The 22,552-nt window shown below is 38.7% G+C and overlaps 2 protein-coding genes across 3 annotated transcripts; one reads left to right on the forward strand and one right to left on the reverse strand.

Annotated features, from left to right (window-relative positions):
• Positions 1-6: 6 nt before the first annotated feature.
• Positions 7-15,068, reverse strand: stk26 (serine/threonine protein kinase 26). Its single transcript, XM_058623961.1, has 12 exons — positions 14,970-15,068; positions 9,626-9,694; positions 9,357-9,518; positions 8,482-8,538; positions 7,738-7,846; positions 7,008-7,165; positions 4,091-4,276; positions 3,177-3,319; positions 2,936-3,032; positions 2,758-2,820; positions 1,966-2,093; positions 7-1,526 (listed from the first exon to the last, which is right to left on the reverse strand). The coding sequence occupies exons 1-12, from the start codon at positions 14,988-14,990 to the stop codon at positions 1,511-1,513; spliced, it is 1,209 nt and encodes a 402-aa protein (XP_058479944.1). The 5' UTR covers positions 14,991-15,068; the 3' UTR covers positions 7-1,510.
• Positions 15,069-16,138: 1,070 nt separating this feature from the next.
• On the forward strand, positions 16,139-22,238 carry zgc:77880 (zf-DHHC domain-containing protein). 2 transcript variants are annotated; one of them, XM_058625922.1, is made up of 9 exons: positions 16,139-16,273; positions 17,279-17,367; positions 17,509-17,582; positions 18,685-18,797; positions 18,891-18,952; positions 19,060-19,180; positions 19,285-19,357; positions 19,485-19,656; positions 20,422-22,238. In XM_058625922.1, exons 1-9 carry the CDS (start codon positions 16,149-16,151, stop codon positions 20,511-20,513), a joined length of 921 nt encoding a protein of 306 aa, XP_058481905.1. In that variant the 5' UTR covers positions 16,139-16,148; the 3' UTR covers positions 20,514-22,238. The 2 variants fall into 2 exon arrangements, with proteins under 2 accessions (XP_058481905.1, XP_058481906.1); XM_058625923.1 differs by lacking the exon at positions 16,139-16,273 and adding an exon at positions 16,378-16,457.
• Positions 22,239-22,552: the final 314 nt, after the last annotated feature.

A 22,552-nucleotide genomic window follows, 5' to 3' on the forward strand; every position in this document is an offset into this window, starting at 1 on the left:
TGTGTATCATGACGAAAAAAAAAACTAAATGAAACTTGAAGTTTCTCAATCAAACTTAAATATTTATTATTAAAACTCAAAGTCCCGCTACAAAAAGAAAAAAAAAAAAACAACATTGCTGTAAAATCTTTCAAACATTTCCCCCCTCAACAAGCATTATTGTATCCCTTATGATATTTATATATATATATAAATTATAGTGTCTTTGGTACAAAGTGTCAGTCGTACTTTTGATTACAGCTCCCCTCAACAATTATCTTTAAAATTCAGACAACTTTTAATATAAATTAATATAAAAGGAAGACATTTTTGTAATTGTAATTTAAATTGAACCTTTTTTTTGTTTTGAAAAACACAAATCCCTCAATCTTGACGCGAAGAAATTAGTTTTAGACTTCAGAACATCCAGAGTATTTCTCCTGCTGCTAATTTGTATGCTAACAGTTCTGCTATATTTTTCAGTATCTACACCAGTTTTAATCAAACACTAGTAATTATTACCATTAAAAGTTGTGTTTACGTCTTTTAAGACAACTGCAACATTCAAATTGAGATACTTTTTTTTGGGGAAGCAGCTTAAGTAGCAAGTAGCTAGCTTGCAGATTAGCAAGCTACTTGCTGCCTCGCTGGGTGTATCGTTCGTATCGTAACAGATTTAAGTGTAAAATATTGTTAAAATCTGTTTATTTTTGACATGTAGAAGCTCAAATATAAAATGTACAAGCTCAAATATAAAATGTACAAGCTCAAATATAAAATAACTTTGACGACGTTTAAACGTGGAGGAATCTAATGTTTCCTGTCCCCAGTGAAAAAGTAAGAAAAAAAAAGAAGATATTTGAATATGGCGATACCTGAAAATATTGCAGTTTACATGTTGTGGGATAAAGAATTGAACTGAATTCAAGGGTGAGGAAACTGTAAAGGAAAAGTATGACTGACGTCAACAATTATTGGCATATAATCTCTTTCTCTCTCTCTTTCTCTCAAGTGCTACTGAACAACATAGAAATATACATTTGTCAAGGCAAGCCGTGACACACAACTGCTGATGGACAAAAAAAACAAAAACAAATCCTAGCAAAGTGACGACGTCGACTTATTGCGTCAACAATTTCAGGCACTTGACGGTTCTCGAAATTCGCAAAAGATTAAAATGGAATCTGACAAAACGACGTGTGCCCGATTATATGTTCAAACGATCGAGAAGTGATTACAAAAACAAAAGAAGAAGAAAACAAAAGACGTCCGTGACCCTAAAAATGGGGAAAAAAACAAACGTCCTTTGAATCGTATCCGGACAGAAATAAAAGTCTTCAACCAGCAGCAGTGAATATACTGTACATACATAATATATAGTGTATATATTACATTATTAGAGTGTGTGTGTGTGTGTGTGTGTGTGTACAGCCAGGAGACATCGCACAGCAAATCTCCTCCTTCAGCAGTGTCACTGTACAGAGACAAGTCTCTTCATTTTACGTACGTCCCATGTCCATCTGTCCGTCCTTCAGTTGGCCGTAAACCTTAGAGAGAGAGGAAGAAAATAAAACACTTAAATCAAATTATCTTTATGTTTCAAACTGATGTTTGTAAACCACTCCCTCTCCCACACCAAACCCCATAGAGAAAATCAGTGATTTTAGCTCAGCAGCACAGGAGCTGCTGGTCTTCTGCTGCCTCGTGTGGTCAGATTGTGTCACTGAGGTTAATCTGAACAAAGGATTTTAAAAGCCGAATTTTACAAAATAATACATTTGAACTTAGTGATGGAGGCAGCAGTGGATCAACAACTCCTGTGTGCTGTGATGTTAAAATCACTGATTTTCTCTATGGGGTTTGGTGTGGGAGAGTGAAAGTCTGTCTAACAGTAAGATAAAGACATGAAACATGTTCGTAAGATAACGTAGACCTAAATTGACGTAGATTTTACTTTTGAGAAAAGGACAAAGGTATTTCTGGTACCTGGCAATGATGTGTGTGACCATCCTGTCTGTGATTCCTGGACAAACGTCCTCAGCCAATCGGATGTTTCGCTCCAGCTCCTCGATGGCCAAACGCTGCTGCGAGTGTTCCTTATGCTGCTGCTTCAACTGCGAAAACACCACAGCCTTTTAAATCTGCTCTTCATAAAACCAAAACAAAATTTTAATCAAACAAATAATAAGTCGCCCTTTTCTCTCAAATTAGTCAGTTTTTTAATTGTATTAACTTGTCTGAAAACTCAAGAAATTATAAAATTATAATATAAATATATGTCGGAAACTGGTTTCAGTTACATGTTTTGACCACGCCTCTTTAACATCCAAAATAACAGCGTTGTCGAACCTTAAGTTAGCGTTTAAACACCACTGTGGGCTACTGTATAAATGGCGCATTCTAGTTGTAGTCAGAAGTCGGATTTCCGAGTCGGAGAAACCGTGTTAAAAGCGTTTCGGTCGTGAAAAAAAGAAAAGTCGTAAACATAGTAACGTAGAAATGTTGCTACACCATTTAGCTTGTTGTTATTGACTGGTGTTGGTAGCAATGGCAAACAACAGCTAGCTAAAGTTGAGTTCCTGTACGTTTCCCAAATTTTAATTTTTAGTCTATTGCAAACAATACTAACTAAAATACTCACACTAACACACCTTATGTACAAAAATGTTCTCACTGAAACTCATTCAAATCACTATTTATGACACGTTGTGACAAAAATTTAAGGGTTAAAAAGTTAAAAAATTCATTAATATTTGATGAATACGTGTGTGAACTGACCTCGCTGAAGACCGGAGAGATGACTGTGGTCAGACTGGTCGATTTACTCAGCTTATCCTGAACCTGCACCGATGACGAGGAAAACGAGGATTTAAAGAAAAACAAGGTATGAAGTCATTTTTATTTCAATTGTTTTACAATATAAAAAAAGTGTCAGGGTTGTTTTTTTTTCACTGACCGCTCCGTTGAGAACTTTCCTGCTGTCCGACTTCTTCTTACGAACGGTGGTGAACGTCCACTTTGGAGAATCACTGTTCTCTTTGTTACTGGACTCACTGCGCAGACGCACACACACACACACACACACACACACACACACACACATCCACAGAATTAGTTACAGAAACAGCCAACGTTGAATTTTGTGTTAACATTCATTTTTGACCTTGACAGAAAGAAGAAGAAAAAAGAGGCGTTACTTGTCAGAGTCGTCGGAGCTGCTGTCACTATGCCCCTCCTCCTTCCACCTCCTGTACCTGTCAATCAACTCGCTGAGGTAGGACGTCTTCTTACAGTGTTTGACGATGAACTTGTATTTCAGCAGCTCCTTGGCTGTGGGACGCTAAACATACACACACAGTTACATTTTTACTTTAATTACACACATTGTGTATATATATATATACACATATACATATATATACACATATATATATATATATATATATATACATACACACACACACATACATATATATACATACACACACACATATATATATATATACACACATACATATACATGTAAAAATAAAACATAAGTTAGAAAGTTATATAAAATGATGTTCATTTAACTTGTAAATTTAAAATTTGACTGAACTATATTTCATTTAAAGTAATTTTTTGTGTCAAAAATAGTCTTTTTTTTTCTTATTTATTTATGTGAGCAGTTTGTCCACCAGGTGGCAGCAAACCATGCAACTACAACCACACAAAGTACACAGAGAACAACACAGCCTTAAATAAAAACATGGACGACAAAACTGAACGAAAACAAAACATTTTGACACTTTAAAACAACAAAAATGCATAGAAATGAAAAGATTCACAATAAAATATTCAGTGGAGACCAAAAGTATAAACATAAACTATAAATAATGTGATGTTTTCATGTCGTTTAATAAAGCAAAAACTATATAAAAACACTCAAATATGAAAGAAAATGTATTAAAAAGTCAACTTTAAACAGGTTTTTTCATCAGTTTTATAATAACATGTCTATTATTGGTTAAATCAGTTTAACGTTTATATATTTGATAATCTATAAAGTAACCTGTGAGGGAAGCTCACACAGGGAAGATCTGTGTGTTTGCGTGTCTGTCTGGTTACTTACGAAGGTGGGGTCTTTGTTGAGACACGCCTCTGTGAATTCCTTGAAGCTCTTGGAAAAATCTCCGGTCAGCGTCGGCGGCGGGGATTTGGGAATGTGGAAGAGAACTCGCATCGGGTGCATGTCCGAGTTCGGAGGTTCGCCCTTCGCGAGCTCGATAGCCGTGATGCCCAGAGACCAGATATCGGCCTGAGAACGCACAAAAAACAAAAAAAACACAGTTTACGACATTTGTCAGATAGTCACGACACTCTTTAACGGACTTTTTTCCGTTTGTGTTCAACTATGACACGGCAAAACGAAATTACACAAAGTCACATAAATGTCTAACAGTTTGCTTCACAGGCCTCAAACTTATCACGTGACTTACCAACATCACCAGCGTGTGCTGACGTCGTTTAGACAAAATGCGAGAAATATCCATAGAAATGTGACTTTTAATGGAAATATATCACAAAACGAGTCAATTCTGACCCGTCTAACACAGCGGCCACCCAATTACTTGGTTGTGATTATTATAATATTCACTATGTTCAACATAAAGAAACAAACATATATTGTGTTGTGTAACAGTAACATTGTCCACAAGCACACAAAAAACCTACATATTTTATCATTTCATCCATGACACTTAAAGAATGAGTGAAAATTCAACACAATATATATCCTGTTTACACACAAGCTAAAGAAATTCAGCAGCATTTTTAGCTTTTCTGTATAAAACATTGTGGAAATATTCATTTTCTAATGGCTAGCTTAATCGGTTGTGTAGCCTTGTGTTGCTAGCGTGTCGTGAAACCTGTTCAAAGTGTCAAACGCTTTAAATATGTTGAATTAAAAAGGTTAGAAAGCGTCAAAGTGTCACGTTTACAAAACTAAATGTGAATCTTCTCAACCATGACGTCAGCGTTTAACACTTTTCTAAAAACAAACAAAAAAAAAAAAATGTCGACTCACTGAGTGTTAGCTTTTAGCTTGTTTGTGTCACTCGGTTTTTTGGTTGTTGGTTTTTTTTTTATTTGTAACGCTCTTATGGTCTGTAGTCCACTAACCATATGTCAACACACGCACACACACACCCCAAAGGTAAACACACACACACACACACAGAGGTTGAATGTCACGTCTTCTCAACTTGCGCCAATAACCATGTGCCAGACGTGATCACACACACACACACACACACACACAGTGTCGTGTTACAACAGGATGTTCGTCCGACGTTTGACTCTTTAACTCCAGCGGCTCCTTTTACTGTTAGACACTGAACATATGTTTAGCTTGTGAACGTAGCACGAACTCATGACAACAGCACATGTGTGTGTGTCTGTGTGTGTGTTTACTGTACGGCTCATATGTTCCATATGTTATTAAGAAAGAAAAGATGTTAAATCTGTCGTGGTTTAAATGTGTTAGCCGTGAAGGTGAATATGAACAGATGGATCCAGACACCAGTTAGCTTTTTAGCTTAGCAGTGAGCGTGGAAACAAACTCAAACTGCTAGCTAGCTAGCTTGGTAGCCTGGCTTTGTCCAAAGATCAATTAAACACAGATTTTTTTGTTTGTAGAAAATATTGCTACACAGTTTGGGTGCACAGAATACCATGTAGAGCATTGTTGCCAACAATGGCTAACAATGTCTTAGCTGGATCCAGCCACCAGTTTGCTTATTAGCTTAGCAGTGGGAGTGGAAACAACAAAGCTAGCTAGAACTAAAACCTTTTTACAATGCGTTTTAACACTTTAATGTTTATGTACAGTGTGTTAAGTTAAGTGTGTTTACTTAATTTGGTGGTCCATGCTAGCATCGGCTAGATTTGCTAACTAGCAAGCTAATCAATTTGATAAACACAATAAACTAAATTGGTTCTTTATACATAAAAACGGCATAGCGATATGTTTACTGACGCTAGCAGGACCCATTTCTTTGCGACGCCACACAAAAGAAAATCAGAGCAGCCATCTTGAAATTTGAATCAGCTTATGATTTAAAATTACAAGTTAAACTGAAACGCCCGTCCGTCTCAAATAAAAACACACACACACACACACACAGTGAGGACAGTTTGTGGTCAAAACGTCTTTGTCGTCAACACAGCCAGTGTTTCTATTACAGGCAAATAAAAGCAGGAGAAGCCAGGGAACCATTCAAATGACCTCAGAGCCAGAGGCTACAAAACGTGCACCTGATTGAGGTTGTCATGGCAACAGTCAAACAGGGTGAACACCGTAAAAGGACGCGGGTGAATCCCAGAAAGATCTCTATTTTTAATGGTTTTTGTCCTTGTATCTTGCCTGTTTTACACCAAAACTAAAAAGATAGTGATTGTAACACATGAAAACCCAATTTGTTTTCCAAAAAGTGAAGTTTTTAAAAACCACTCACTCTCCCACACCAAACCCCATAGAGCAAATCAGTGATTTTAACATCACAGCACACAGGAGATCCACCGCTGCTCCCGTTAGTCAAATGTGGTATTTTTGTGAATTCTGCATTTGAAATCCTTCCTTCAGATTTACGCCAGTGACACAAAGTGACCACACGAGGCAGCAGTAGACCAGCAGCTCCTGTGTCCCCACGAGCTAAAATCACTGGTTTTCTCTATGGGATTTGGTGTGGGAGAGTGAGTGCTTTACAAACTTCAGTTTCCTGCTGGAAAAGTCTGTCTAACAGTGAGATAAAGACGTGAACATGCCTTCACATAGCAAGTCTGCCTGTCCTGTGCTGATTCAGCAGCAGGGGGCGCTCACAGTGTAGTCAGATGTAAGAGAGTGTGTGTCACGTGACCGAGCCAACGGCTGATCATCAAACAAAGGAGTGTTTCTTCAGAGGTATGTGTGTGACAATCAAGTGACCGTCTGTTTCCATGGAAACCACAACCTCACACTGTTAACACATGTTTCGTTGACAGACACTGACCTTGGAGTCGTAGGCGGACTGTTGGATGACCTCGGGCGCCATCCAGAACGGCGTTCCCACGAAGGTTTCCCTCTTGATCTGCGTGTCTGTGAGCTGACCAGCGACGCCGAAGTCCGCGAGCTTCACCTGACCGTGCTCCGACAGCAGGACGTTAGCGGCTGCGAAGAAAAAAACAAAAAAAATCATCGACATTATCAATGAGGTCAGAAGAGAAATATTTAAACTCAAATTATCAAATACAAATACAATACACCATCAACGTAGCGAGCTTAGCATTAAAGTAAAAATAATTCAGAAACCACAATCGGAGGAGTAAAGCAATAAGAAGAAAACAATTTGGTTAGCATTTGATGTGAACGCGTCTTTACGTCCCACGATATTGCGACTGATTTTACGCTATATTCGCAATAACTGTGATTCAGTCTGAATATAGTATGTTAGCGAGGTAACTCACGATTGAAACATGCAATACACGGCTCACGATAACTTTGCGAAGACAAATACTGATTATTTTACAATATCTGTTGAACGGTGTGTTTTGACGCTGTGACAAAAATTGCGCAAAGATGCTAAATTTGCGTCATTTATTCTATTTAATCAGTAGCTAACAGTTTCATGTCGTCGGTCTAAATGAAGAAATTTCGTTTTTGTTTTCAAAATGTAGATGGCGTAGAGTGGGGGCGGAGCCTGAATCCCTGTCGATGAGGGAGGCGTTCGGGGTCAGTCGTACCTTTGATGTCTCTGTGGATCTTCTTCTCAGAGTGAAGGTAGTCGAGACCCTTCAGGATCTCCTTCAACATGGTGGCGATCTGAGACTCCTCAAACGGTCCTGCCCGCAGCTACACACACACACACACACACACACACACACACACACAGGAAACACCCACTGATGAGCCGGAGGCTGTTCACGGGAACTCAAACACACCTTTATTCACCTTGATTTCAAACAAGACTCAACATAGACAGTGAAACTGCGGGTATTTTTAAATTAAAGGGATAGTACAGTTTCTCTGAAGTGTGACTGTGTGAGGGACTGACGCATACTGAGCCACAACAGACTTTTCCAACAGGAAAGTGAAGTTTGTAAAGCACTCACTCCCCACACCAAACCCCATAGAGAAAACCAGTGATTTTAACATCACAGCACACAGGAGTTGTTGATCCACTGCTGCCTATATATATATATATATATATATATATATACATACATATATATATATATACATACATATACATATACATATACATATATATATATATATATATATATACACACATATATATGCATGAAAATGTAAAACAGTGAATTTCTTTTGTATGTCATGAACAGATATTTCTGACAGACAGCAAACTCTCTTCAAAACTTCATTTGACCAACACAACTTAACTTTTTATAAAACTTAAACCCCTTTTCTGAAATATCAAATAATAGAAGACAAAATTTTGCTGAAATCAGTTTTAAAAAACTCACCAAGTCGAGCGCTGAACCACCGCCCAGATACTCCATGATGATCCATAGCTTTGTTCCCTGCAATCGATACAGTTTATTTTGAATTACTAAACAAAATCCAGCGAAATTCAAAAAACAATTCGGTTAATATTTGTGTTCTTCCACCGAATCAACCGTGGCTGATTGCTAGCGGTGGAAATCGCGCAGTAACTCACGACTGAAATATGCGATACATGGCAACCAGAACAATAACTTCACCATCGACTCTGCGACATTCAAAACAAAGACAAATACTGATTATTTGACGATATCCGTCAAACACCAAAAAAAGTGTTGCAACAAACGTCCCGTTATTTTATCAGTAGCTAACTGAGGAGAGGGCGGGGCCAAAACAGAACAAGGAAATTGGACGATTTAAGAGATTTTTGAAAAATATGTTGACGTCACTTTATCGCTAAGTTGTCGCTCTCACACTTTACTATGGATGATGTTAGCTTAGCATTAGCCTCGGGAGGGTCCGAAAAAAAGTGGGCGTGTGCCAACAAAGGTCAGAAAAGATGTCAGGTTCCTCCATGAATTAAAAAAAAGCTACATTTTTCAGACATATTTCCCACAAATGTAATGTTTAAATTAAATTCATTGGTTCTTGTATTGTTTTTATTTATTTAAAAAAAACAAAACATTTTAATATTTCATTTTGAAAAACAAGGTTGTTTTTCTTTTAAAATACTCAAAGCAAATAAGGAAGTCATAAAATCCGTAATAAAAAAAGGGAGTTTTCGTTGGCTCGAGTCCTAAAGTTAATTATTGTTGAATCAAAATCTCCATTTCCGATCATCTGTGGGACAAATTATCCGAGGGGGGTTTTACAGTGAAACAGGAAGTGGGCGTGTCACCTTCAGGTACGAGCCGTAGTACTTGGTGATGAAAGGACTGTCGCACTGACTCAGGACCGTGATCTCCTGCTGGATGTCCTCGATCTCGTCCTCCGCCTCCTCCAGGTCGATCGTCTTAATCGCGACAACGCTCTGCGTGCGATTGTCAATGCCTTTGAAGACCTGCAGGGGGCGGAGGAGAGGAAGGGAGAGGGAGAATTTATCGTGAATCAGAGAAGAAGTTTAACTGATAAAGTCGTAAAACAAAAAAAAACAAAAAAAAAACTCACCTCTCCAAACGATCCTTTCCCGATACGATCGAGTTTCGTGAACAATTCCTCGGGATCGATCCGCGAACTCTGACCACAGAAGACAAAAAAACTATATATTAACAAAAAAAGACATAAAATTGTTATTTTACATAAAGATAAAGTTCACGGGAAGAAAACATTGTTGTTTTTGTAACGTTATGAACATGCGACACCCATTTATGCTTCAAGTCTAATTACAAAAACTACACTCAATCATATTTTGACACTGTTTCTTTTCCTTTTTATTGCAACAAGAGGAAATATATATTTTATGCAGAAATTATATCCAAAAACCATCTTTAATTTTTTCTTTTTTAATCTGCTGCATCGTTTTAGTGATTTGTTTTCTTTTCACTAGTTTTAAATACTACTTCATTTCTAAATTCTTAGATTAACTGGATTAAATTCTTAATCCGAGAATCAAAAAACACTAGTGTTTTTCTTAGTATGAACCGGTACATAGAAGAGAATAAATGTAAAAAAAAAATTTCAATTAGTTTAAGAAAATGTAAAACATTTTGTTACATTTTCATGGAAAAAATGTGAATTTCAACCAAAGACGTTTGAGTAAAAAACTAATGTGTTCATGAAAGGTCACAAATAGTGACACACACACACACACACACACACTAAAAAAGGCAATAAAACACAGAGGGAAGCAAGCATGACAGTTAAAAGATAACAGGAACTGAACACACAGCTGCCCGACCTCACACACACACACACACACACACACACGCGTGCACACACACACACACACACACACTTATCTCTGAGGCCTTACGTTCATTTCCTAAACTTGTCTGTCAGAACGTTCACAGGAACAAACGTCACAGACGCCATGTTTTTCCACTTTGTCGTGTTTTTTGTTTTATCTTAAAAAGCAACAGACGGTTTCGTTTGAACGTCAACACGTTTAGATTTGAGTCAAAAGAAGAAGAAAAAAACAAAAAGCCTCCTGAAAGTGTTTGTTTTGGTGTCAGTGGAGGAAACATGGAGTTCAAGTAAACACCAGGATTCATCCTCTGGGAACCAGGACTGTCCACAGCAGAGTTCATTCAATGGACAGTTCAGTGACACACACACACACACACACAAGGAAAAACTGAATTTAGCCACTTCACAAAAGTCTCAGCTCAAAAAATCTGCATCAGTTTAAATCTACGATATCTTAAGAACACGTTCATGTCTTTATCTCACTGTTAGATAGACTTTTCCAACAGGAAACTGAAGTTTGTAAAACACTCACTCTCCCACACCAAACCCCATAGAGAAAACCAGTGATTTTAACGTCACAGCACACAGGAGTTGTTGATCCACTGCTGCCTCCATCACTAACTTCAAATTAGTTATTTTGTCAATTCGGCTTTTGAAATTCTGTGTTCAGATTTACCTCAGTGACACAAAGTGACCACACGAGGCAGTAGTAGACCAGCAGCTCCTGTGTCCCCGCGAGCTAAAATCACTGATTTTCTCTATGGGCTTTAGTGTGGGAGGGTTAGCGGTTTCACAGAGTGACACAAACGTTACATTTCCTGCTGGACCAGTTTTAAACAAAACATCCTGGTGTACAGTAACTGGACCAACATGAAGGTTTAATTCAGACGATAAAAATGTTTTAAATGCGTAATGCGACAGCATGAATTTGTATATTTATATGGGAAGTTACTCATGTCACAGAGAGGTTAAAACAAAGCTCACACACACTCATTCGTACATACAGTCCCAAGAAATGCTGGAATAACCTTTAATCAAAGCCAGCCACAGCAGTGTGTGATATTCCTGTGATGCTGCTGCTTCAGCTTCCTCCCTGAACTAAAAAAAGGAACACACACACACACACACACACACACAGTGACCACAGTGTTACCACACCCTCTCAGCAAACACTGCGGTTACTGTCTGATGATACTTTTAGGTTTCTAGCAGAGAGACGAGAAGACGCACTGAGGACAGAAGAGACAGAAAGAGAGGAACACGGGACAAAGACACAGTAGAGACAGAAAAACGGATTAGAATTCCTTCAAAATAAAAGCACAAAGTGTAAAACAAAGTTAAACGGGTTTAAAAAATGTGATGACGACGATGTAAAAGTGAAAGTCAACCTTTGACCTCTCGGCGTGTCTCAGTGTGGTGACACAACAGCAGCTCAATCATTAAACACACGGACCAAACATGTCCGTGAGTCACCTTTTTAAAGTTCAACACAGTCTGAGGATCTTTTGTTTTTACGCTTCGTTGTCTTTTCACGGTTAATGGAGAGACTACAATTCTCTCACTCTCCCACACCAAAGCCCACAGAGAAAACCAGTGATTTTAAGCAGAATTTTACAAAATAAAACATTTAAAGTTAGTGACGGAGGCAGCAGTGGTTTTACAAACTTCAGTTTCCTGTTGGAAAAGTGTCTGAACGTGTTCTTACGACATCACAGACTGAAACTGGCGTCGTGGCTAAAGTCTGGTTGTTGTTTTGTTTTCTTGTGTCATCTTCAATTTAGTCTCACGTGCTCCTTTAACTGGAGGACACTCCCTGCTGTTTCATCAGTCATGTGTGTGTGTGTGTGTGTGGACACGCCTGGACATGACGGCGTCCCCGTCACGTCTGACACACACACACACACTGTTACCGTCAGTGTTTCTGCTGCTTCACATTCACAGCTCGACAAAGAGCGCGGGAAAGTTTAGCCGACGCTGAAGAGCCAAACCTCCCGCAGGAGCTCCACTTCAACAGAGACACAGGAAGTTCTCTCTCTCTGTTCTTCTCATCAGACCACAGAGGTCAGAGGTCAGCTGACATCAACTCTGCGGCAAGCAGTGACTCAGCGATTCTCGCTGAAAGAACCTCAGGACTCTGCTCTGCTGGTTCTCGTTAGAGTTTTATTTCATTATTTCAGGTCAGTGAGCTAGCAATAGTCGGCGGCACTTTCGTCAACTCTCTGGTCAAAGCTCCGCCCCCCAAAAACACCTGGAAATCACAATTGTCCAACAGGAAACTGAAGTTTGTAAAGCACTCACTCTCCCACACCAAACCCCATAGAGAAAATCAATGATTTTAACGTCACAGCACACAGGAGTTGTTCCTCCACTGCTGCCTCCATCGCTAAGTTCAAATGAATCATTTTATAAAATTCGGCATTATTAAAATTAACCTCAAAAGCGAGGATTTTTCAGCGGAAAAGAAAGAAAATAGAAATAATGATCGATATTTCCCTTCAACATTAAGCAGCTCTGTTGTTGTCTTTCTTTCTTTCAGCCTCTGTGTTATAACAGCTGCCACCTGACTGTGACTCCACCTTCCCATGCCACCATGGCCACGCCCACCTTGGGGACAAACAAAGCAGGCAGAGCAGCTAGTTGACAGGAAGCCAGTCCCGCAGGTCGACACACCTGAGAGCCGGACTGACAGGAGGCTCCACTAACACACACAGACACACACACACACACACACACACACACACAGCTGTTCATTTTTAAACACCTATGGTTTCATTATTACATTAATGTGAACGTATGACACTCAATGACCTGCACGGACGCCATAAAGAGTCGTAAACAAAGCGCTAACGTAGCAACAAACACACAACAATACAGACGCAGCAGACACGCCTGCAGCACACACACACACACACACAGATAATGAGCTATAAATACTGTTCAAACACTCACACTGACTCACTGAGGCATCATTATGTAAATGTACCAGGCGTGAAACCGCACGTTTAAGAAGTATAAATGATCCAATCATATACAAAAAGTCACGATAATAACCGGTGACTTCACACATGATAGTTAAATACAGAAGATTACATTATAGTATGTTTTTAAACTAGCAAAGTAGATGCAAACGACATGATCTCACTGAAAAATATCAAATACATAACAAATGATCTCAACAAAACGTTACACAGCTAAAAGTAGAAAAATCAAGCTTCCATATAAGGAGATTTAAGCACCAGAAAGTCACTTTAAAGTGAAAAAAGTCTCATTTTAAAGCTCTAAAATGATATGGTAGTGACATTAAATCGACTTTAGGTCTCAAAAACTCACCACATACGACTGTATCAAGATTATGTGGACATAAACAGCATTAAGTGCGATATAGTAGTATTATTTGAGGACTTATCAGGAGATTTAAGCACCATAAAGTCACTTTTAAGTGGAACAGTAACATTTCAAAGCTCTAACATTGAAACAAATGTCGGTATCAACAACTCAACATATTACATGGACATATTAAGATGTAATATTAAAGTAATATTTTAAGGAGATGGAAGCCCCATAAAGTCACATTTTAAGGCTCTAAATTAATATTTAGGGTCAATGTTTGACGTATTTCCTGCAGATTGCAGAGACACGAACAGCATTTATTACAGTAAAGTCAAAGTTTAAGTGACTTTACTGTTTATCTAAGGAGACTTGAGCTCAGTGTGGAGAACTTGCTTCACACTAAAGGGTCAAACAAGAAGACGCGTTCATTTATGTTTTAATTCCATATCATGAACCTAACAATGCCCTTTAGTGCTTCAATAAATTGAGTTTCTCTTTTATGACTCCAATATAAAATGATCTTATCGTCACAATAAAGTGACTTTTTCAGAGTTAAGAAAGTTAAGAAATATGTCCTGTTAAAAATCCTTTTTAGACATTCAATCAGTCACATGTTAGGAGATTAAATCTGTGTCAACTATTTTTTATCTTTCTATCTTTGCACGTGACATGAAACCATTGTAATCCCTTTATGTGATTTTTATATGATTTATATGTCATTATGATTTATGAATATGTGATTAAAATGTGATTTTATTTTGCATTATAAATTAAAGTTGAAGTGTAATATAAAGATAAAGGATGACTAAATGGACTTTAAAGTCAAAAATATAATATTGAAACAGTTAAAATACCTTTAATAGCTGGTAAATAAACAGAAGAGAGAGATTTGTGACACTAAAGGCGGTGAGAGTGAGTAAAGTTGATCAAAATTAAAATCAAACTCGGGTAAAATGACGTAAAAACTGCGAGATTGACACAACATAAAACCACCGTAATCTCTGTATGGAGACACAAAAAGCACATTTGATGTTATTTATATTGCAAAAGATGGACTTTAAAGTTAGCAACGTAACATGGAAACAGTTAAAAAATAAACTACCTTTAAGAGCTGGTAAATAAACAGAAAAGAGACATTTTTGGCACTAAAAGCAGCGAGAGTGAGGAAAGTTGATTTGAGGCTTTTAAAATGACGTCAAACTGCGTCAGTTCACCTGGACAGTGGCTAAAAAGCACAGGTTTAACGTGTTTATTCCGTGTCCACCTTTGCTCTTACCTGCATACCAGGAACTTCCATGGTGACTTCGAAGTCTGAACGCCCTGTTCCTCCTCCTCCAGGTCTCACTGCTCCTTCTTCTTCTTCTTCTTCTTCTTCTTTCTCCTTCTAATCCAAGTTCGAGCTCAAAAGTCACCAAAACTAAAGTCCGTGGAAGATAAAACTTCGATGAATCGTGACGTTAATCCAACAGCAGAGAAAATGTGCGAACTACAGACACACACACATTCACTCACTCACTCGGTTTAACTGTGTGTGTGTGTGTGTGTGAGTGAAAAAAAGTGTTGAGCAAACAGAATGACGCGATTGTTCCCGCCCCTTTAAAAGGGCGGAGCCACCGTTTGACACTCGAGGGCTTTTACTGCCACCCTCTGTTGTCATGGTGTCACTGTTTATGAGCTTCATGCTGCGTTTGTTGCAAGCTCGGAAAAAGTAATTTTTACAACAACAACTTTTTATCATAATTAATTATAATAACGATAACGTTATTAAGTGACAAGGCACTTCACTTTAAAACAAACAATTAAAACTGATACAATACAACACAAACATTTATTTTGTTTAGTGTCATGTAAATAGGCACCAGGTGTCAAAGTGAGTTTGACACATTTTGTAGGATTGTTACTGCCACCTACTGTTTTCTTTATGTCACTGTTTTTATCGGGTCACAAAAAACAAGGTTCATGCTTCTCTTGTGTCATCTTGTAAATTTGTACATTTACAACAACAATTATGATTACATAATAATAATGAAATTGTTTATATGTAAGTTACCTTATAATTGAAGGAAAACAAAATATAAACAAGTGAAAAAATACCAAGAAAAATAATGTTATCATTGGCAAAAAGAAAGGATTAATTCATTTTTTATTTATTTTTTTAACTTAGCTTTAATTTATAGCTTTTTTGTTATTTATTATATTTTAAATCTCCTTTTCTGTTGTATTTATTTATTTTCTATTCCATATAAAAAAGAAGACGGTCATCAGTCAACCTCCGTGTCTCAAATAAAATCACAATCACGTCAAAGAGATAACTTTGTAAAAAAATAAATAAACCCCGGATGATCTTTCAGACAGAAACAAATCCGTTCTTTTCCTGTGGTACTTGAACGCACCGTCAGGTTTATATTTGACGTCACACGGAAGTGGGCGGACAGGGGGCGGAGCCCGGCAGAAGATGGCGTCTCTACGCTGTCGGCGAGATCCCTGCGGCATAATCTGTCTGATTTTAACGTATTTCAGCGTGTTTTACGCAGATTACGTGGTCATTCAGTATGTCCTCATCCCCACGTTCTCCGGCAGGTGCGTACTTTGTGTGTTTGTGTCGTTTAAAAGCTTTAAAAGCCGAAGACATGGCGCCTGTTAGCGTCCGCGCTCTTCCCGTCCATTCATTTGACAGCGGCAGCCTCCTCCTCCTCCTCCTCTTCCTCACGATGTTCATTTTCTCTGCGAAATCCACACCAAACCGTGTTTTAGTGACTGTGACGTGGGTTTGTTTTATTTATTTATTTACACGGGTGTTTGAAGTGACGTGACATCACACGAACGTGTGGCTTTTGGTTTATTTACGAGCTGACGCGGCGTCGAGAGTCTTTTGGACTGAACCTCGCCCAGAATTCTGTTGGTTTATTATTATTTCGCTCGTCAACCGAATATTCTGTCGTAAATAACCTGCATCACCACAGTATATGATACACATAGACGTGCTCTTTCATTCGGCATACATACAAAACAACCTCAAACTGAAATTCATACGAAAGTGAAACCTTTTGGGAAGTCATTCGCGAGGGTTGGGGGTTTGAATATATATATATATATATATATATATATATATATATATATATATATATATATACTGTATGTATGTGTGTGTGTGTGTATTCCTTTTGTTTATTTTTGTAATGTAAATTTTGAGGATTGTATGAAAATTAAAATAATGATGGGGGGTGGGTTTAAGCTTCACAGAGAACTTTTCTATATTGTAAATTCTTGACAATATAGGTCTTATTTGTAGCTTCACATTTCTATAGATCTGTTTGTGAGACTGTTTTCTGTCATATATATGTGTGTTTATATACGTGTGTGTGTGTGTGTGTGTATATATATATATATGTACACACACGTATATACACGTGTGATATATGAAGACGTCACTCTTGAACCTTTTCCTAGCGTTTTATAACAAAAAAAAAACAAGAGTGACAGTTTTTACATGTCGCCCAACAGAAGAAATAATGACTCTACTAATTTATAGAAGTCCTAATCTTGCTGTTTTGTTGTTGTTGTTTGTTTGTTTGTTTGTGACAGTGTGTGGTGTTCTCTTCACGGATCAGCCTTTAACCTGATTCTGCTGCTGCTGCTCGCCTGTCACTCCAAAGCTGTCTTCTCAGACCCTGGTCTGTATGTTTGTTTGTTTGTTTGTTTATTTATTTATTCATTTATTTATTTATTCATTCATGTATATATTTACTTTGCTGTTTACACAATGGAGAGGTAGCTAAATAATCCCTGTCTGTAATCCCTGTGTTGTCGTGCAGGTATGGTGCCTCTTCCCGACACGGCGATAGACTTCTCAGACCTTCGCTCGCAGTCGTCTCGCATGAATGAGCGAGTGAGTCACTTCTCACTTTGTTTGTCTAATTTCAAAATGTTTTAACAGAGATTTAAAAGTTTTTTAAGAGTGTTTTTTTTTTTTTTAACGCAGCTAATAACAGAGCGTGAGTCTGTGGCTGCTCTTTAATTCTCACTTGTATTATTGACACATGTGTGTTTAGCCTGTGTTTAACAGCTGAACCTGTGCGTCTGCTCCACGGTCTGTTATTATGACGGACACACTGACGGGAAAGACGTGTGTGCCGAGTACAGGAAGCTCGGAGAGTCTGTGAACGCATCACTGCTTTAAAAAAACGTTTTTAAAACGTCTTTATCTCACTGTGAGACAGACTTTTCCAACTGGAAACTGAAGTTTGTAAAACACTCACTCTCCCACACCAAACCCCATAGAGAAAACCAGTGATTTTAGCTCGCGGGGACACAGGAGCTGCTGGTCTACTGCTGCCTCGTGTGGTCACTTTGTGTCACTGCGGTAAATCTGAACAACGAATATCAAATGCCGAATTTTACAAAATAAAACATTTGAACTTAGTGATGGAGGCAGCAGTGGATCAACAACTCCTGTGTGCTGTGATGTTAAAATCACTGATTTTCTCTATGGGGTTTGGTGTGGGAGAGTGAGTGGTTTACAAACTTCAGTTTCTTGTTGGAAAAGTCTGTCTAACACTTAGATAAAGACGTGAACATAACCAATGGGATGCCACACTCTCTCTGAACTGCTCTGTGATTGGTCAAAGTCTCCTAAGGAGGAGCATAAGTCTAGCATGTAAGCCACTCACTCTCCCACACCAAACCCCATAGAGAAAACCAGTGATTTTAACACCACAGCACACAGGAGTAGTTGATCCACTGCTGCCTTCATCACTAAGTTCAAATGTCTTATTTTGTCACTTCGGCATCAAAAATCCTTTGATCAAATTTACCTTAAGTGACCACACGAGGCAGCAGTAGGCCACTGCTCACTGCTAAAATCACTGGTTTTCTCCGTGGTGTTTGGTGTGTGAGAGTGAGTGTTTTACAAACTTCAGTTTCCTGCCTGAAAAGGGAAGAAGCTCATTTTAAAAGGTGAATATAATACTCATGTTGTTGTTTATGTGTAGGGTTGTGAGGGCTGGACCGTGTGCAGTCGCTGTGAAACCTACAGACCTCCCAGAGCGCACCACTGTCGCGTCTGTCAGAGATGCATACGCCGCATGGACCATCACTGTCCGTGGTGAGGGAACGTCGTCAATGTTCTTCATCTTTTCTGCGGCATTCACAGTTATTGTTTCATCTTAATTTGTCTTTGTTGTTGTTGTTGTTTTAGGATCAATAACTGTGTCGGGGAGTTAAACCAGAAGTATTTTATCCAGTTTCTCTTTTACACGGGTGAGTGGACTCACAGTGTTGTCATATATTAATGTGTATTCACCTTTAAACCTGGCCGTGACCTTGTGACCCCGTGACCCCGTGACCTTGTGACCCCGTGTGTGCAGGTATGGCCAGTCTGTACTCGATGGTGCTGGTGGTGTCGGCGTGGGTTTGGAGGATCAGGAACGAGAGAGAAGGCGACGCAGAGAGAGACGGAGACGAGACGCCGAGTAAACACCTGATCGTGTGAGTGTGTGTGTGTCTGTGTGTGTCTGTATGTGCGTGAGTGCGTGTGTGTGTACGCGCGCACACAAATGGTAATTATTCTGTCTGTTTTTTTTCCTCCTCAGTGCTCATTACATCATCCTGCTGGTGGAGTCGGTGCTGTTTGGTGTTTTTGTTATGGTTATTTTCTATGATCAGGTACACACACACACACACACACACACACGCACACACACACGCACGCACACACGCACACACACACACACCGAGTTTTTCACGTTGTGTTCACTGACGCTCGTTCTGTCCCGGTGTCTCGCGGTGACAGTTGGTGTCCATCATCACAGACGAGACGCCCATCGAGCAGATGAAGAACAGACTGATGATCAAAGACAGAGGAGCTTCCTCCTCTTCCTCCTCCTCTTCATCACAGCTGCCTCACCAACCGTCGCACACTCGCAAACCCAAGCTCGCTCTGCTGCGGGAGGTCTTTGGAAGAGGTGTGGTTTGTTTTTCTTTTGCACGTATCTATAAAACGCAGGAAGCTGATTGGCTGTTCATTTATTATATTTATTAGCGTCTGAGCCTGAAACGTCTTATTCGATCCGTGTCATTTTGGTCATTTTTGAGGCGGTTAACGTGCACAAAAACCCTTGAAACTTGGCGTGGAGGTCAGGTCTGGCCAAAATGCGATATTGGCGTAGTTTCCGGACCTGTGCGTTGTGCTAGGGCTCTATAGCGCCCCCTAAGGTGAAAACGGAGACAAAATTGAGTTCCACCAAATTTCCCGATAATTGGTGGGAAGATGTTAGAGACCGAGACGAACAAAAAAGTCGACCATAACCATGCCCTCAACTCAACAGGAAGTTGGATTTTGGCGTACATTTTGGCAATTTGCACGCTACGTAAATGAGCGAACTCGTCCGAGCACATTTGTTGTGCAGACATTTAATAAAAAAAACACGCCAATTTGTACTAGACACATTGAAGGTGAAAAGTTGTTGAAAGGTTTTGTTGATTCAAAACGCCGTGGCCACGGCAACCATCTGCATTTTGGCGAATTTCGACCATTCGCCACGAAACAGGAAGTGCCCTATGACTACGCCGTACGTTGAGTTCCGCCGAATTTCTCGAAACCTGGTGGGAAGATATTTTAGACCAGGAAAAACAAAAAAGTTGACCGTAACCATGGCCACAACTTAACAGGAAGTTGGCCTTTTTGAATTTTGCCGTTAGTTTATGTGTTGATTGTTTTCTCTCCTCAGGTTCGGTGTTCTGCTGGCTGCTTCCTCTTCACTCCAGCCCTCCGTCCGTCGGCGGCATCACTTACTCCGCCCTGCCCGACTACGACGTCTGACCTTTGCCCTGTGAGACAGAGAGAGGACGAGGACGAGGAAGAGGAAGGTTTTGTGCGTGTGTGTGTGTGTGTGTGTGTTTTGTATGAATTTGCTGCCTCACTACGACGTCTTATCTGTGGAAATGATGAAGAGACAAGATGGCGGATGAAGAGTGTGAGTGAATGTTTGTTTTCATTCCCGAGGACGTGAAACAACATAAAAACTTTCCTGTGTCTCGCGTGAAAAGCACTGACGTTGTGTCCTGACCTGTCGTTTAAATACCAGCATTTATTTATTATTTACATTGTTACATTTTCACGTGGACGTCGCGTAGATATTTGTTATGTTAAATCTGCAGATTTTAGGCCATTCTATTCTATTTTCTTCCCCAAAATTATTTCTGCACATTCTCAGATTTCTAAAAAATAATTTGGCGCGAACAAACAAATTAGAACAATGTTGTTTTCAAATCTCAAAGATTGCGATGTAACTGTTATCGAACACAACACATAAAAGTAGGAAGAAACGATTCTTAAGTTTGTCATCCTTGTTTACATGTTTATGCAAAAATCGCGTTTTAAATTCGTTAAAGCGAAAGTAATGTGCACCTTATTTTCATTTTTATTGCAAATTGAATCACAATCACGTTATCCGCAGTACGATATTTTCCTGGTGAAAATGATTCATTGTATTCTTTGTCAAAAGCTAACTCTTTGCTTGCGATGAGCCCCTAGTGGTGACGTGAGATACTGCAGCATACAACATATCATTTCTGTTTTTGAGTCCACGTCAGTCAAACCTCTGTGCTTTTATTCTGAAACAATGGTGCGTTCAAAGTGCGTCAGTATTTTTTTACTTTTGAGACTTTTGTAGCACAGAAAACTTTTATTCTCCGACTTTTACAAGCGACTGAATAAGCAGCGACTCGACCGATCGCGACTGATCGGAAATTTGCGGTTTGACTTTGCCCTGAAGCTAAAACTAGTTAGCTTAGCTTAGCTTAAATCGGCTGTAGGCGACGTTTGAAGCCCCAGTCCGGCGGTAAACAAAGACCTTGTTGTTTACGAAACAAAAACAGGTGTTTGTTGTTCACGTTAACACAGACATCAAACAAAGCAAATAAAACACGGTTTTATGTTTTTTTTATCATAAAAAGCGAAGGTTTATGGTCAAAAGAAGACTTTTTTTTTCTTTCTGCTGGTGAAACTGGTTATTCTGCTTATTTATTTGTTGTTTTTGTCTTAAATCAACCCAAACAATGACGTCATACAAACATCAGGAAATATCGAGACTTTATTTAATTTTTTTCTTTTTGACGTTGTTGGATTTTTAAGGAAAATTTTTTTGTTTTAAGTTTTTTTTATCATAAAAAGCGAAGAATTGCAGTTTGTTTTTTTTGACGCGCCAACAAACTTAACTGTGTTACTGACATTTCAGTGTTCTGTTTATTAACTTATTTATTGTTTCTAACTGTTTACTGTGTATTTATTTGATTGATTTAATTGTGAAAAATGAAGCTGCTTTTTTTTTAAAGTTCACGTTTTACTGCGTTTACTGAGAATGAACGTGTTCTCAATTTTGTACTAATTTAGAGGTAAATATTATTAATGTAATATTATTAAATATTACACTGGAAGTATTATAAACAGCCTTTTCAGTTCCTCTACATGCAGTAAAATAAAACATGTATTTTTTTGTGTGTATTAATTATCTCATCTTCATCACTTAATGCTTAAAAAATCTTTTTTTTAAAAAAGGGTGATTTGGGGTTAGGATTAGGTCAAATATTCTAAGAAAAATATGTGGGTTTTTTTTAATGAAAATGAGAATAATGGCGTAAAAAAGACTTGATCTCGTGAATTCCTTTCAGAATAACCACAATTGGATATTTTTTCAAAATGGTTCAGCTCTCATGTTGCTTTTAAAATTCTCACTTTGTGTCTGCGTGATTTAAAACTAACTTAAAAAGAAGAGAGGACATTGATTTGGACGTGTGGTTTTGCTCAAACCTGCCACCAGGGGGCAGTCCTGTCACGGGGAGTTGTTTTCCTCAGCTCAG

Source organism: Solea solea, chromosome 3 (genome assembly GCF_958295425.1).
Source record: "Solea solea chromosome 3, fSolSol10.1, whole genome shotgun sequence".
Taxonomy (NCBI): Eukaryota; Metazoa; Chordata; class Actinopteri; order Pleuronectiformes; family Soleidae; genus Solea; species Solea solea.

What these genes read in the sequence shown, in the direction of transcription:
- stk26 (XM_058623961.1), bottom strand. Translation starts at nt 14,990, where the DNA reads ATGGAAGTTCCTGGTATGCAG. An exon ending in AGCTCCGACGACTCTGACAA is followed by an intron (nt 3,033 to 3,176) that starts GTAACGCCTCTT and finishes GCGTCTGCGCAG; the next exon opens with TGAGTCCAGTAACAAAGAGA. An exon ending in TCTCTCCGGTCTTCAGCGAG is followed by an intron (nt 2,094 to 2,757) that starts GTCAGTTCACAC and finishes GTGTTTTCGCAG; the next exon opens with TTGAAGCAGCAGCATAAGGA.
- zgc:77880 (XM_058625922.1), top strand. Translation starts at nt 16,149, where the DNA reads ATGGCGTCTCTACGCTGTCGGCGAGATCCCTGCGGCATAATCTGTCTG. An exon ending in ATCCCCACGTTCTCCGGCAG is followed by an intron (nt 16,274 to 17,278) that starts GTGCGTACTTTG and finishes TGTTTGTGACAG; the next exon opens with TGTGTGGTGTTCTCTTCACG. An exon ending in CCAGTTTCTCTTTTACACGG is followed by an intron (nt 18,953 to 19,059) that starts GTGAGTGGACTC and finishes CCGTGTGTGCAG; the next exon opens with GTATGGCCAGTCTGTACTCG.